The sequence below is a fragment of the Lytechinus variegatus genome, chromosome 19, assembly GCF_018143015.1.
Source record: "Lytechinus variegatus isolate NC3 chromosome 19, Lvar_3.0, whole genome shotgun sequence".
NCBI lineage: Eukaryota > Metazoa > Echinodermata > Echinoidea > Temnopleuroida > Toxopneustidae > Lytechinus > Lytechinus variegatus.
In genome coordinates this window covers 11,794,913-11,811,609 of record NC_054758.1, presented here as the reverse complement: position 1 = coordinate 11,811,609, position 16,697 = coordinate 11,794,913, and the positions used below count along the sequence as shown (strand labels likewise).

General features: G+C 34.7%; 1 protein-coding gene across 1 annotated transcript in view; it reads left to right on the top strand.

Annotated features, from left to right (window-relative positions):
- Positions 1 to 844: 844 nt before the first annotated feature.
- The window catches only part of LOC121406277 (centrosomal protein of 63 kDa-like), a 49,041-nt gene continuing 33,188 nt past the window's right edge, over positions 845 to 16,697 (top strand). The window contains exons 1-5 of the mRNA XM_041597295.1: positions 845 to 951; positions 9,808 to 9,932; positions 10,922 to 10,992; positions 13,768 to 13,831; positions 15,043 to 15,204. Of these exons, the coding sequence (XP_041453229.1) occupies positions 9,829 to 9,932; positions 10,922 to 10,992; positions 13,768 to 13,831; positions 15,043 to 15,204 (401 nt within the window). The 5' untranslated portion in view covers positions 845 to 951; positions 9,808 to 9,828. The remainder of the gene's footprint in view (positions 952 to 9,807; positions 9,933 to 10,921; positions 10,993 to 13,767; positions 13,832 to 15,042; positions 15,205 to 16,697) is intronic.

Below are 16,697 nucleotides of genomic sequence, written 5' to 3'. Positions count from 1 at the left end.
GCCCCCATTATTTTGTACGCCACTGCTTATACTCATGAAACTTAATGCATGTATATAGGAATATACTGACAAGTTTTTTCCTTCATAAGTAGGAACACAGAAAACAATTAAGAGTAAAATTCTTGTTTCAAAGGGGCATTCGTTAGCACATAAAACGGGTCCTTCTCAGGTAAAAGGGGCAGAGATCAAACACGTTCATGAGGGGCACGTTTAAAGGGACACTGATACGAGCACCTATTCGTAGGCAAGGGGCAAACAACAGAAAAGTATGAAAGGGGCACCACAGTTGTGAGGGGCACTTTTCCTGGGTAAAAAGGGGCACTGATTCGAGAAATGGTACTTGCAAGAAGGCAAGGGGGCACTTACACATAAAACGGGTCCGATTCTCAGGTAAAAGGGGCCACAGAACGTTTGTAGGCCCCAGGGGGCATTTTTTGGGGAAAAAATGCACTGATAGTGATACGAAAATTAAATAGCACTTGGTAACACATCAAACAGGTCCTTCTCAGGAGAAAGGGGCGCACTGCCGCAGTACACTTTCATAAGGGGCATTTTTCTGGCATAAAAAGTGCTCTATTTGTGGGCCCCGGCCCCCACAGGATCGCCGCCCCTGGGTCTAAAATTTTGTTCTCCGATCAACAAACAGTCGTATGGGTCGACAATTAGTTTTGCCCCATCGAAAATTTGACCTAAAAGAAGTATGAGAAATTATGAATCCTATTTTAATAGCCAGCCTACTTCGGGAGATGGATGTGGCTGTGAAGACGTCAGGGGGAACTTGGCTGCCTGCCGGTTGCCGTACCGTACGTATCCAGGCCATTTGCAAAATATCGAGATTCTGAAATTCAAGCGCGTATTTTCAACTTGCTGAACTTGTGCTGGATATGTCAGTGAGTCCGAGAACAAGCCTAAAAAGTTGTTCTTCGTGTCTGGAATATCATGGTACTGTCGGTAAGAACGTTATCCTTTGATTCTCCCCTTTTCACTTTGACACTGCGATTGTTTTTGGTCGTTTGTGGTAAGTTAATTTATGAAAATGAGTAGTTTATCAAGTCATTACAACAGGAGGAGAGACTCAACAGATAACCACCGGTGCGGCCGCGGGCGGTGTGGCGGGCAGAGATGGGTAGATCGACGATGCCCGAGGAGTCTGGCTTGGCAAGGGTTTTTGTGTTTTCGAGTTGGTTGATCAATTTTAGCACGAAGGCAAAGGACCAATAAAATACATTTTCACCAAATGTTTATTACTGTGCTGTAAAAGTGTGGTGTGCTGATATACTTATTATTTTTTTCTTTTTTAAATTAATGTTTAACTTGAACTTCAAGACCAGACCCAAATATTTTTTTCAAGAAAAAGGTTGATTGAGTGTCAGACAATGCCAGCTGGAATGGGCATTGTACTTAAATGGCAGTGTGAACTAGGTACAGTTTACTATAAAGTATAAGTCTATCTTGTGTAGATGTAGACTCAGTGGCATGTCTAGTTTATTTTGTGGGGGGGGGGGGGAGGCTGCCCCTTTCACTTTTTCAATGTCTGTTACTATGTAGCCTAGGCCAGGGCTAGACTGCAGGCCAGATCAAGACTGGAATAACTGTCTAATTTAAGGGAATTATTAGATTTTCAGGCAATTTTTATTTTAATATCATCCCCATAATAGATTTTAATGCATTGATAATCAAAATTATGTAGTAAATCATTAATTGTTCTTCTTTCTTTGCCAAAATAACAATTTGATGTGATGATTTTTACAATTCTTTCTACATAAATTTAGCAAGTCAATTATTTGCATGGTTATTTTATATTAACTGACAAGTTTGACAACTATTTGGGAAATTGAAGTTTTTCAAGCCTTTTCAATCAGATTTAATTCTCTGAGGTTGGCAATGTACATTTATAGACTCTTAAAATGTAAGACATACCGTACATGTAGGCCTCCGGTATTTTATGTTTTGACTGATTTTCTTTTATAGATGTTTTAAAAGAAATCTAAAATATGCTGATTTGTAATTTAAATCAAAACAGTGATTTTTATAGTTTTCCATTTTTGGTTTGCCAATTTAAGGACTCTACATGTAGTCCTTAAATTGGCAACAAAAGAACAATTAGTATAATATCGTGATACAAATAGTTATTTTTAATAGATAACTCTTATAAACTTCTTTATCCTTTCATCTGATGATTTGTTCCCGAACAATAGTCAGGGAAAGTCACTCAGAATTTTTTCTTCAAAAACGGAAAAAACCACAAAATATCCAGCATTGCACTGTTTAATCATTAACTAAATCTTCTGCCCTGGGAAGTGGGGGCAAAGCTCCCCCAAGATTTTCAGGGGTGCTACATATGTTATTTACCTTTAATAGGCAGCAAACCCTGAAAATTAGGTTACCAGTTAAAAATGAAATAAAGTGTACATGTACATGAAAAAGGTTATTACTCCAAAATGACTGAGATTTGGGAGAAGTTTATGAACAGTGTAATGATAAGCTTTTTTTCTGCTTGTCAAACTTTTTTCAGCTTGTCAAACTTTTTTAAGTTTTTTGGCACCTCCTATTTTGTTCCTACATCGTTCCCAGGGTAGTGGTCCCTGATCTTCTAATTAATTTGGTATAATTTTTTGAGGAGGTCTGCAACAAAGGTTTTAATAGGTGAAACCCATACATTTTTTAACATAAATATTTTTCAGTTGTATGTATACTTTATTGGAAACCAACTTTCTTTGTATGAATAATGTACATTGATCAATAAAAAAGAAATATTGATTCTTTAACCAAAATTTTGGTCACTTCATCAGAAAATGGAATGAAAATAATTAAAAAAATAATCATCTTCATATCCACCATGGAAGCTCTGATCTTGAGTGGTTATTTTGAGTTTTGATGGATGTCTATTGAAGTGGATTGTGAACGAGGATCATCCTTTGTCTCGAGAGCCTGAATCTGTTTGACGCTTGCATTGTTTGCACCTGTCCTATGATCATATTTACCCAGCTCAAAATATGAAAATTATTTGATTGATTGCTCTGTAGTGACACAGCAAGGAATTAATCCTTGGGAGCGCTTTACAATGATGTGTAAACTATAATATTTTTATTTCTTATTTTAATTGGTATAGGATGCTCATGCATCAGAGGGAAGACTTTTATTTTCTAAAAAGGGTTATTTTTCTTAAATAATGTTCATTCTGAAAGATACATGTACATGATGTATTAAATAATTAATGGTGGCTATTTTTCAATTTTCTCACTCACAAGGGCTAATTAGCTAGTTTTTTTTCTTCTGCTGGTGCCAGTTGTGATTTTGGGGAATGTCAGCTGGTAGATGGGTTCATTAGATTAATGTGCTAATTTTTAGGATTGGTAATTTTTAACAATTGTTCATTCAATTTTGATTAATGAATTAATTTTGACTTTTAGAATTAACAGTGGATTTTATTTTCCTTATAATGTGTGTACATGTATGTGTATAATAGTATCATGAATGCTATTGAGATTATCTGTAATACTGTTTTCTAATGTAATATGTTGGAGAATTATTTTAAACTATTTATAAAAAGCATGCTTAAATTCTAGCCATTTGGCTGCCATGTATACATTGAATTTGTGAACAAAATACCATTATTCAATTGCATTGAATTGTCATTTTGATTGCATAGTATCGAAGCACGTGCACAGTGCTAGTATAAATTTGTTTTCATCTTTCTGTATGAGTGGGTGTGTTTTGTGTTTGAGAGAGAGATGGAGAGAGAGCAATACTACCATCTACTGACAAAATAAAGCAATTCTGGAATGAATTTCTTTAAACAATATTTTACAAGTATGTGGAAATATAATGAAGAGTTATGCTTTTGAAATGCCTATATGTATAACATATTTTTTTTGCAACCTTTTTCTCCCAAAAAATATATTGCTCTTGTCTTGACTTAAACATTAACAATAATTGGGAGCCCTACATGTATGTGACTCCAATAATAGCATGATAGCATCATATTAAAGGAGTATTCTATTTTACTTTGATTTCCAAAGTAAAAAAAAACAATTTTGCTTCATTTTGTCAGTGGACAGAGATACATGTACAATACAAGCAGAAAATGCATACTGTACATTTTCCAGACCTGTGTGTGTGTGAGAGAGCTTTCATATTTTTAGCCGATTTCACTTTTGCTTTATTTTCACCTTTATTCCTCACATACAAAAAGTATGGGAGCTCTTTTCATTACTTGTCAGCTGTTTTTCAACACTCTCGAGCAGCCTTTTTCAGCTCTTTATTTGTGACCACTACTAAACACCCAAGGGTTGCATGTTGGAGAGTGGCAGTGAATTTTGAGTCACGACATCACTTACAGTAAAAGAAAAGGAAGGGGGTTCCTGGATCGACAATTCGCCATTTTGACAAATCATTGTCATTGTTGTTTGCAGTGCATACAATACATGTGTATCTTAATAGCAGAATCACAATGTACAGTACTTCTGAGAAAAAAATAATGCCCCCTGCGTGGGATTTGTTCTTTCACCTTTATCCCCCTGACATTTGTTGCGTTCATTTGAGATCCACCCATGTGTGGGGTCTTTGGGAGAAGCCACCTGTCGTCCACGAGTCAATAGAATGTTTGTTGAGATGGAGATACATGTATGGACGTAGTATGTGGTACAGGACTGGGGTCTAGGTTGGCCCGGGTGCCATGGCGACATGAAGCCAATTGCCAATGTCAAGGTAGTCTGTCGGTGCAGACCCAAAATAGTCTACATGTACATGCAGGCACAAGATTTTGGATTTGTTTTATTAATGCAGTGTCTGAAGTTGAAGACCAGATTTATTGTGGCTGCTCTCTTTTTCAATGTAGACAGTAGTCTAGATTCTAGACGTCGGTGTACTTGTTATTTCTCTCCATTTGCTTTATTCTCCATCCCCTGTGCGCCTTCTCCAGTGATCGCGCTATCCCCTCTTTCACGCCCTTCACCAACTAGAAATCGTGCGGCTGTTTTCATTTCGGGCGTAGAGGTCGAAGATTGTGTTATTGATCAACAACGTAACTGAAAAGTAGAACAGTCCTGGCAAAGGACTATGTAGACAGAGGCCCCTTATTCTGAAGTCAGGTTTAATTCAAAATCTGGTTTAAAGTTTTGGTTTAAACTATAGATAGCAAATTGTGAGAGGTATCTCTATTAGTACAAGTTAATCATTTCATTTGACACTCAAATCATTCAGAATCATTAGGAAATATTAACAAAATTTGTTTTCTCCTTTAAAGCATTGGGAAAGAATAAAGTAAAGATAAAAAACCCCAAACAATTAATACATATTTGTGTGGCATTTTTGGCGTTACATGATTTTAACACAGAATTATCATGACCAACGTACAAGACTTCACAATAAAGGCCAGAGGGTCTGGAGTCTAGTCTTCTCCCAAGACATGGTATACTGTAATTTGTCAAATAAGAGTTTTTGCTTGGTCAATCGATGATCGTCACAATACAAGCTCTCCCATTTGTTGGATGTACGAATTAAAACGTGCTATATTTTTAAAAAGGGGTCTGAATATTTAGCCTACATTTACATGGGCTGAATTGAATCAGGTAAAATGTTTAACAAGTGACAAACCTGTATATTGACAAGAGTTTTTGCTTGGCCAATCGATGATCGTCACAATGCAAGCTCTCCCATTTTGTTGGATGTAAGAAACGTGCTATATTTTTAAAAAGGTGTCTGAATATTTAGCCTACATGTACATGGGCTGAATTGAATCAGGTATTAAATGTTATACCAAGTGACAAACCTGTATATTGACAGCGACTTTTTAATAGGCCTACATAAATTGTCTTTATGTATCCACATTTTTGATAGACCATGTAACAATTAGGATCTGTTTCTGTAATTTTTAAATTTACAATTCTAACCACATGTCTCACTTTCCTCATGCATAGAGACCTGTAGGTGTTATGCGTATTAAAGAACTGTAGGCCTACTATTAAATTGCAAAGCAGGTGTCAATTGACACTTCGCAAATGAAAATTTTGTTTGAAAAGGTGCTAAACTTATTAGGCCTACTATCACCATTGTGCATTCATGTAGATGTACATGTAGAGGATCATTGGTCATATTTCAATTCTCTGATTGTGTATTATTTGAACACACTTTGGCATTACTGTATGTTTCAAATTAATTATTGGGTGTGATCATCTAATCATCTTTATGAAATGGGGTGTAGTCATCTAGGGACACCAGTTCGTGTCAATAATGATATCTAATTTTTCAGTTCACCAGTCTTGCAAACAGCATGTTGAAAAAGCTTCCAGGAGGCAGGATAGATCACAAGTTTTTCATGAAGAATCTTGCAAGTGATTTTAACTGACAAATTAGCTCTGAAATAATCAAACGCATGGATTTCAATAGCTTATTATACCAGGGTTCCGTTTCACGAAGACTTGTTATAGTGACATATGCACAATTTCTAGAACAAATTTACCATTAGTCAATCAGATTGAAGGATCTCAGGATTCAGTTTTTAACTGTTATTGCATATTTGCTTTTATAACAAGTTTTGTGAAACGGGGCCCCAGTTGTCAGTGAAAAAGACTGACTATTGTTTCTTGAAATGTTCTGGTGACAGGTCTAATGTACACTGGAGGAGAGAGTGTGCTTCATGAGGCATCTTGTCATGGAATTTTCACTGACAAAATTGCTCTGAGCCAATCAAATGCAAGGATTTCAATAATAATACAGGTGACCCAATGCTATCTGTTTTTATAATGAAATGCTCCCCTTATGATATGTAGGAGAATGTTTCATGATGCACCTTGTCACTGAATTTCACAGACAAAATTGCTCTGAGCCAGTCAGATGCATGGATTTCAGTAGCTTTTAATAGTTGTCTGTGAAAATCACCAACTACCTCTTTGATGAAATGCTCCCCTGATGACAGAATGTACATGTAGGAGACTGTTTCATGAAGCATCTTGTCATTTATTTTCACTGACACAATTGCCCTGAGCCAATCAGATGCATGGATTTTAGTAACTTGTAACAGTTGTCTATACATGTATCTGTTTGATGAAGTGCTCCACTGATGACAGAATATAGGAGAATGTTTCACGATGCATCTTGTCATTTATTTTCACTGACAAACTTGCTCTGAGCCAATCAGATGCAAGGATTTCAGTAGCTTGTAACAGATGTCTGTGCAATTCACCAACTATTTATTTGATGAAATGCTCCCATGTTATGGATTTCACCAAGACTCTTTATTTCCATATTTGCATTGCTTCAATGTGATTTATTCAGTACCTCTGTAAAAAATTGCCGGTGTGTGAAATTAGTGATGGCAGCTCATAAATAATTCTGAACGTATTCATGTTCTTTTCGAACTTGTACAGCACGTACCCATTCCAAAGATGTGTGTACATGCTGCTCAGTGATGCATGTAGGGATAATTTTTTTTTTTTTGAAAGGGGAAGCTCACCCTTGCAGAAACTGTTATGAATGAAAAAAGAAAAATAGATGAAGCATGAGAGTTACAAATTTTATTTATAATCAAAATCAGATGTAAAATATCATAAATTGTAAAAGTTACAATTTATGTCATCTTGATAGAATTTCACAATACTTTTTTCTCCAAACAGTCAACAGTGTATGGTATGTACTATACTCAACAGACAAATGAGAGAGTCGGTGACACACTTAAAGTTCTCTTTTATTTCACTTCATGAATACAATATTTGGATTTTTGTAGATATAATGATGCTCTTCATCAAATCACACACACACACACACAAATGTTTCAGCCTCCGCAAATCAAAATTTTAAGGGAGGAATCAAGCTTATTGTAAAGAAATAGTGAGTGAATGACACAAATTGTTTCTTCATTTGCTACCACCATACAGTGTAAAAGCAAAATGTTGAAATGTAACTTTTATTAGTAATAATATATATCTGATGTTGATTTTTTACTTTGATTTTTCTCTTTTTATTCAAATAACTTGTTTTGCTGGGGTGGACTTTTATAATTTTTAAAATAAATCGATCTATCAATGCCAGTACCAACTCTGGGAAAATGGAGTACAGAAATACACATGTAGCAGAGTTGAGCCAGTGAGCTAAAAATCTACTGTATGTCAAGAAATAATTTTCCCCTGCATACAGCAGTAGCATTGTACAGTGCAAATATATGTATGATGCAAATTTTTTTTTTCAAAACTGCATTGAGCCGAGTTATTCCTCTCTGCCCGTTCACAGCTGACACTTTTCTCATCAATGCTCTTTCTGTATACCGTAATCCTTTGCATCCATATCCATCACATTAAGCTTTGACGACCTAATTAAATAGTCCCACAACCTTTGATATTTGTTTGTTATTTGAAGAGCTTGGTTCAAGAAGGTGTCATACGACATTTCTGATGAAAATTAGTTTGTTGTCTACTGATATATTTGATAATACACTTTAATGAATGATAAGACTATTTTCGTGTACAGTATAAATATTTGTAAGTTTTTTTTGTAGATTGTCATTGACTATACATGTGTAGTTCTTTCTTTACACTATAAAATTGTATACTGTTAAAAATAATTTAAACAATGCTGTCTATGTGAGTCGCACAATAGTTTTAACAGTTTATTAAACAAGTGTTTTAAAGTCTGAAACAACCATGATTAATGATGATTAAATATTAGAGTTTAAGATTTGTTGTTTAAAACTTTAAACACATCTTTAAAATGTTTTATAAACAACTACATGTATATCATCATCATCATAAGCATCATCACCACCACCACCATCATCATCATCTGACATCATCATCATCATAAGCATCATCACCACCACCTCCACTGCCACTACCATCAATCATCATCATCATCTGACATCATCATCATCCTCCTCCTCCTCATTATCATAATCAACATCATCTGACATCATCATCACCGCCACCGCCGTCAACTACCATCACCGTGATCGCAACCACTATCACGATCATCAATGTTCATCAACAACAAGGATTTCCTAGAGAGTCACCTGTGCAAAATACATGTATGTATTAAAAAATTATGCATTTTTCCCCGAACTGAAAAAGGAGGATTCAGTACCTTTTGCAATTACGGTTTGAATTTTGCTCCACATTAAGCAGCACTGCCAGCCCGTGACCAAATGCAATTTAGCAATAATTGTTTTGCTATGGAGTATACATTTGGAGCATTAATTTGATGATTGTTGTTATCACATTCATGGCAAGTACAGTACAGTGTACAGTAGTAGGCTTTGCCAGCATTGAGCTGACGAAATGAGGTTGAGCATGGACTCAAATCCCAGCCATGAATTTACTTTCATTTTATTGCAGTTATCCTAGGAGAGTTCTTCCTCAAAATTTCTGTTCGACAGGTTGTTGGATCTGACAACTTTACTTCAATTTTATTGGCTAAGAAGCACTGTTACTGTGGTAACTGTCAGATAAAACGGGACTTGTCAGACAAAACGCCCAACAAGATCTTTTTATAAGTAATGGTTTACAGTACTCGTTAAATGCTTGTGCACTGGAACGGTGCATGTAGGCATTCCAAAGTAAAAAAAAATCAAATGACAATACTTGCTTCTGCGCCTCGTTATCAATATCAGCATCATTTCTAATTATGTTGTTTAAATACTATTCCAATTATTTATTATCATGTGCTCAAAAGCTTGGTGTACTTGTATATTATTGGAAAAAAGATGGAGAGAAAGAATCTCCAATGCAATGTTTGATTTAAGATTTTAATTTACCCTCTATTATCATTTATTATTTTTATCATGATTCTTTTAAAACGTTTCTTGACTATTTCCAGACTGCGCACCTGTCTATGTAGATGTATGGGTCATCTGATGGAATGGCAGCCTATCGTTCTTTCCAGGAGGGTTATGATGGAGCTTTACCAAGTCCTCAGAAAAGTGGAGTAGATCATAATCAGAGGTATTTGTAGAAAAATGTTAAAGATCTAATAATAAATAAATAATTGAATGAATGAATGTATGAATATTAAAATAAATGAATAAATAAATGAATAAATAAGCAATTAGATATTAGATAGACCAATAAATAAATTAATAACTTTAATAATAAATTTGTAATTAAATAAATAAATTAATGAATTAATTGATAAATGAATAAATAAATAAATTAATGAAGTAATTTAAATAATAAATAAATGAAATTAATGATAAATAAATAAGTTAATAAAATGAATAATTAAATGAGTAAATAAATAAATACATAAATAGATAAATGAATGAATAAATAAATAGTGATTGATTGAGTGAGTGAGTGAGTGAGTGAATGAATGAATGAATGAATAAATAAATAATCAAATAAATGAATAAATTGATTAATTGATTTAATTGGATAGATGAAAGATAAATAAAGGAATAAAAAAAAATGAATGAATAAGTAAATAAGTGAATGAATTCTCCTTTTAAAAGGACTGTAAACCAGAAAGAGTTGAGCTTGAGAAACTGAAATAAAGCTGGCGTGAGTTGTAGAGATTGAGACGAGGCTGACTTGAGTTGGAGGGTGGAGTTGTAGAGCTGAAGCAGGAGAGAAGACTGGACGTTCCTGGCAGGTTGACTGTCCCATTCCTGGTGGGTGTTTCATAAAGCTGTTCGTAAGTTAAGAGCAACTTTAAGAACGACTGGTGATCCCTTCTTGCGGTGAGATGTATATTGAATTGGCGATGGTTTAGCGCATAAGAAAGGATCACCAGTCGTTCTTAAAGTCGCTCTTAACTTACGAACACCTTTATGAAACGGCACCCTGCTATGTAGTTTGCATAACATAACAACAAATTCTGTGTAATTTTGCTTTTGTACTATACTTGAGCGGTAACATATACCGTACATGTTAAAACTTTATGAAAAAAACAAGGGATTAAACTGTTTTTCTTCTTGTTTTCTCATGTGTTTTAGGCATGGTTCAAGTACGTGCAGTGACAGTGGCAAGCCTGTATGGTACAGTAGGACTTTATCACCGTATGAAGGTAAGAATAAAAGTTTGGGCTTTCACACCAGGGCTACATGTACATGATCTGACTACATCATGATTTTTTTAACAAATCAAACTTTGCATTAAATTTTATAGTTCAAAGAAGTGAAATAGTATTATTTGAAATTCAGCATAATGCTGGAAATACCTTTATCGGAATTCTGCTTTGCTGCAAGCTGCAGATTGATGATGATGTCATTATGATGAGGAATCAGATTTGCTCTTATTCCTACAGGGGTCTTGAAATAGCCAGGGATTTTTAGTTAAGCATTCATACCACTATTCAGAACTTTGATCATCTAAGTTTATGCGATGTATATTTCTTTGAAAATGGGATCGCACTGGATCATGAATTGTGCATAAGACTTTTAAACCTGGGTCCCGTAACGCAAAAGGTTAGCGATTGATCGTAAGCTTGATTTTCACGATACATTGTACATTGTAGTCAGTGCAATCAATCTTAGAAAACTGTTCGAAGATCATGGGCTTCGTGTTACAGGCTGTTGGTGGGTGTTTCATAAAGCTGTTCGTATAAAGTTAAGAGCGACTGGTGAAACTTTCTTACGTGCTATAGAATACTGGTAATCACCAATGAACATTTAACAGTGAATATCATTTACCACAAGAATGGATCACCAGTTGTTCTTAAAGTCACTCTTAACTTCAATACGAACTTTATGAAACACCCACCTGTACCAATTAAACCTCCACGTAAGTCACTCCATTGCACTCCTATTTGCATAGAAGTACTGTGCTTCATTAAAGGTCAAGTCAGGCTGTCCAGCCCCAAAAATGTTGACTTGAATCAACATAGAAAAATCAAACTAGTATAGTGTTGAAGTTTTCATTAAAATTGGTTGTAAAATAAGAAAGTTATGCCATTAAAAAGTTAATATCTTCCACTTTTTATAATGGATAATAGAGAATTAAAATTATGTACCTCATTTTTGGCCTCCAGAAATGCAATGAAGTTCTGTTTAGGACTGTTGACATGTATACCTTTCCAAAATAGGCTTCTTTTTAATAATAGATCAATATATTCGGTAGTGAATTTGCAAGGTTTCAATAACGACTTTAATTTCCTGCCTCCCAGGCAAATGAAGTGCATTAGAATACTCTGTTGTAATTTACAGATGTATTGATGAATGGACGGTGAAATTGACTCGGTTATGACACATCGGGAATATTTTGGCCTGGAAGTCTAATTAAGATCTGATGAGGGGAAAATAGTTTCATGATCTGTGAAACGGAGAGAGGCTTGTACAATAGAATAAAACGTGTATCTTTACTTGACTTGAAATTGTGTGATATTGGCTTTGCAATAGGTGGTTTCAGACCGCCTCAAAGTTCGTCAGTTCCACGTGCTCGTAACTTCAGGAACTTATCCTGAAGTGTATGTTTCGGGGCGGTGTGAATGCAGGAATAATTACAGGGTATTTTTTAGCCTAAAAAAGTTCTTGTAATTTAGCGGGATTATGATCGAGGCGGGTTGAAACCACCTACATGTAATGAGTCCATCTTGACTGCTTTTTGTTGGAACACTCCACAGGGAGTGGAGATTGTGTACATAGAGGACTAGTCAGAATTAAATAACCAGGATCTGTAGATGTACTGTAAATGAAGAGCTCACTTGCAAAAGGGGTTAGGTCAATTTTTCATCAAATTTGATTTTTTTTGTCTCAATGTATATATTTTTAGTAGCTCTATATTAAGATGATACCAAAGAAAAGTTTAAATTCCCATTAAAAAGTAATCTAAAATGGCATAGAAAAATCTTTTTTTTTTTAAAAGGGGTTAGGTCCACACAGATTTTTTTGGGAAAAGAATATTTACAAAAATAGGAAGACAGGTGGATTTCTTTTATACCCAATTTTATGTTCTCATGGTAGGGTACCACAGAAATTTAGTTTCACATAAGAATATTGCAATATGGGATAATAAAAAAAGTGATTTTTCTTGGAGTGGACCCAACCCTCCATTTGCAAACAAACTATTCTGAAGAGCTCATTTGCCAAAAGGGGTTAGGTCAATTGTTCATAATTATTTATTGTTTTCTGTCTCAAATGCTCTAAATTTTTGGTCGTTCTGATGAAAAGAACGAAAATTTGAAATTCACATGAAAATGTTAATAAAAGTGGCAAAGAAAAATCACCTTTTTAATCAAAATAGATTGGATTCATTTCAGTTTAGTTGCAAAAGGGGTTAGGTCCACAATATGATAATTTTTAAAAGGATATATAGTTGAAGACAGGTAGATTTCTTTTATTCCCAATTTTATGTTCACATGATAGGGTAGTACATCATGACATGACAATTTAGTTCCTCATAAGAGTATTGCAGTGAGAATAAAAAATATGTTTTTTCTCGGAATGGTAAAAAGTGGACCTAACCCCTTTTGCAACTAAACTCTTCATATGTAAACATGCCTACATGTAGAGATGATGTTACAACTGTCACTAGGGAGCATTCAAATTCCATCTGAAAACTATAAAAAGGAGAGAAGATTAGAATAAAAGGGACTTTGTGCAAATTTTACTTCTAGCTTTACATGACTGAACATTATCTGAAACTTCTGCCCCTTCTCTTTTCATATTTTCACAGCTTATAATTGATTGTTTTGGGGTTTTTATGTTAAAAGATTATTGTGCTGCATCATGCAGATGCAATGATGTTACAAACATGACAACATCAACCAGTGTTGGCCACAGATAATTTTACTGTTTACTTGTCATTTGTGCTTCAACATTTTTTTCTGATATTTCTTTATAAGAGCAAAATCCGAACCTGTCCACATTCAGTTATGGGAGCTTAGAAGCTTATGGAGGCGATGAGCTGTGAGTATCTTTATTTCATTTTAATGTTTGATTGTTGATATTATTTTCAGTGAATGGTAGATTACTTTTACTATCTACATTTTCTTTTTGATATAAAGGAGTTATTTGCGTTTTTTCAAAAAACCTCTTTTGCTCAAAGTCATTCATTGATTCATGTCTACATTTGTTCATTCGTTCGTTCATTCATTCATTTCATCCAATTCATTTTCTCAAATTTATTCATTAAAAATTTATTGATAAAAATTATCCTTATTGTTACCATCATTTTGATATGATTTACGTTTTACCATCCATTATTCACCCATACAGGTGTTTTTATGTGTTGTATATATTCATTCATCCATCCATTTCCATTCATCAATCCATCCACCTATCTACCCATCTATCCATCCAGCCAGCCTTCTGTATAGCCATTTGCCCTTCTATAATATCCTATCCACTCATTAATCAATTAGTTCATTCATTCATTCATTCATTCATTCATTCATCCATCCATCCAACCAACCAACTTTATTTAATTTGTATTTTCAATATTTTACCTATTTTTTATGGCATTATTGGTAGATGGGTTGATGGATATCATAAGTGTTTTTGACGCAAACACTTGCTTTGAAAACCACACCTCTACAGTACTCTCCAGTCAACTCCAGTCGACCTTTATACATGCTCATGCATGCTATTATATTGTTTACATGATATTTATAAAACAAACTTTGATGGAAAAGTGTTCGCAACTCGCAAGACCTACATGTAGTGATATATCCAAAAAAATATAGGTCTTTGCTTTTTATTTTGGATTGCATTTTCATATATACTTTTCCAAAGTGAAGAAATGAATTACCAGTAATGTTAATTCTGAGTTCTTTAATTATTCAATAACATGATCTGTGAATAATGTGGTGAAAACCTGAGTTTAAACATTCCATTATAGTATGTGGTCTTTGTTTTTGAACATAATAAACACTGCAAACACCGATGCAGGGTTTTGTTTAATTGTACTTTCATGATTTTCTCTTCATCGTGCAAAATTTGAATTTTTCTGTCTGAAAACTGACATTGTTTTCAGACCAACATGAAATTCTGTGTTCGGTTTTTCATTTTCAATATGGCAGAAAACTGGTGACTACTCTTCTACTACACTATCGATCTGTTGCACCATTTGATAATATGAGTCGAAGTTCATCTTTCTGAAATATTACATTGCTTTTTAGAAATCAGTCGGCAAATATATTTGAAGAACTGGAGGAGCTGCGCAGTGAGCGTCTGAAACTGAGCGAGACCAACGACGCGTTGCACAGACGGTTGAAGACGACGGAGGAATCCGAGACGGAACTTCTCAAGAAAGCGGAAGAAGCAAAGAAAACAATCAGCAGGTATGAAGTCATTCTTTATTCAGTTATCAGGCTAAAATCACACCAGTGAAACAGACTCCAAACCGACCAATGGTAATGCTATTGGAAATCGTGTAATAGTTCTGGGGTCGGTTTCACCGGTGCACCGGTATGACTGAACCATACATGTCTAATAGTGATTCCTTGTACGATTCTTGTTTACTAACCCTTTGGAGACTGAATGGCCCAAATTCACGAACGTTGTTTTGAAAACCGTCGGGTGAACCCATGGTTTATGCAGATTTCATGTATAAATTGCGCTTAATTTTAGGGTATATTGAAAAATGTGATAGGCCTACTGATGTATACTTTTGTCGCAGTGCGGTATTTAAAGGGGAAGTTCACCCTGAAGAAAATTTTGTTGTAATATAGCAGAAAAAATAATAGAAAATACAGGTGAAGGTGTGAGGAAAATCCATTGAAGATTAAGGAAGTTATTAGAATATCAAGTTTTGGATTTGTGACGTCTTTAACAAGTAGCTGCCCCATGTGTTTGTAATATAAAATGCATAAATTTTAATTTTTTTAATGGTTTGTGATAACTTTATTTTGTTTTCTTTTTAGGAATGGATGTAAAATGATATGTCTATTGATCTAAAAAGGTACATTAAAACCATTTTCAATTTTCTGAGAAAATGATATTTCATTGATTTTTCACTATCGATATGGAGGAAATCTGCTCGCATATGATTCACAAATCAAATAATTAAAATTCTAATAACTTTTTTATTCTTTGATGGATTTTTCTCAAATATTCATCAATATTTTTTATCATTTTTTCAGCTATTTTTACAATAAACTTTTTGGCTGGATGAACTTCCCCTTTAAGCATAGTCTATGAAAATCTGCATAAACCATCGGTTCAATCGACGGTTTTCAAAACCATCCTTTATGAATTCGGGCCAGTGGTTTTGCTTTAACAATGTTTTCCATAAATATATGCTGGCCCATGCAGTCTCCAACAGGTTTAAAGTTTTCTTATTTTTTGCTTGTGTTCGCAACCCTTTCTTTTTCCCCCTTTGAAATCCGCCTGTTGGCTTTCTAATTTCTCCATCCTGGGGGGCGTTTCATCAATAGTTTCGTCCAACAAGTTGTCAGATCTGACAACTTTCCTGGATTCTGATTGGTTGAGAACACTGTTACCATAGTAACTGTTGGATAAAACGTCTGACAAGTCCTTTTGTGAAATGCTCCCCAGAACGGTATGTTGAGATAAGGGCATATTGGACCAAGGAAACTACTGCCTCCTTAAAAATGCATATATACTTCCTTCAAACACTACAATAGCCACGCAGTACAAGTTTTAAATCCCACTGTTGCGTGCTGATACTAGATTAAAGTCTACATGTACCTCACAGACTATTTTTAGCTGCACTGTATTTCTGTGTGAAAGTTAATTTGATTTAGACCGATCAACAGGGATTTAATTATTAAGATTGTCGTAGCAATATAATTTGATTGTCTATTCTTTAGGA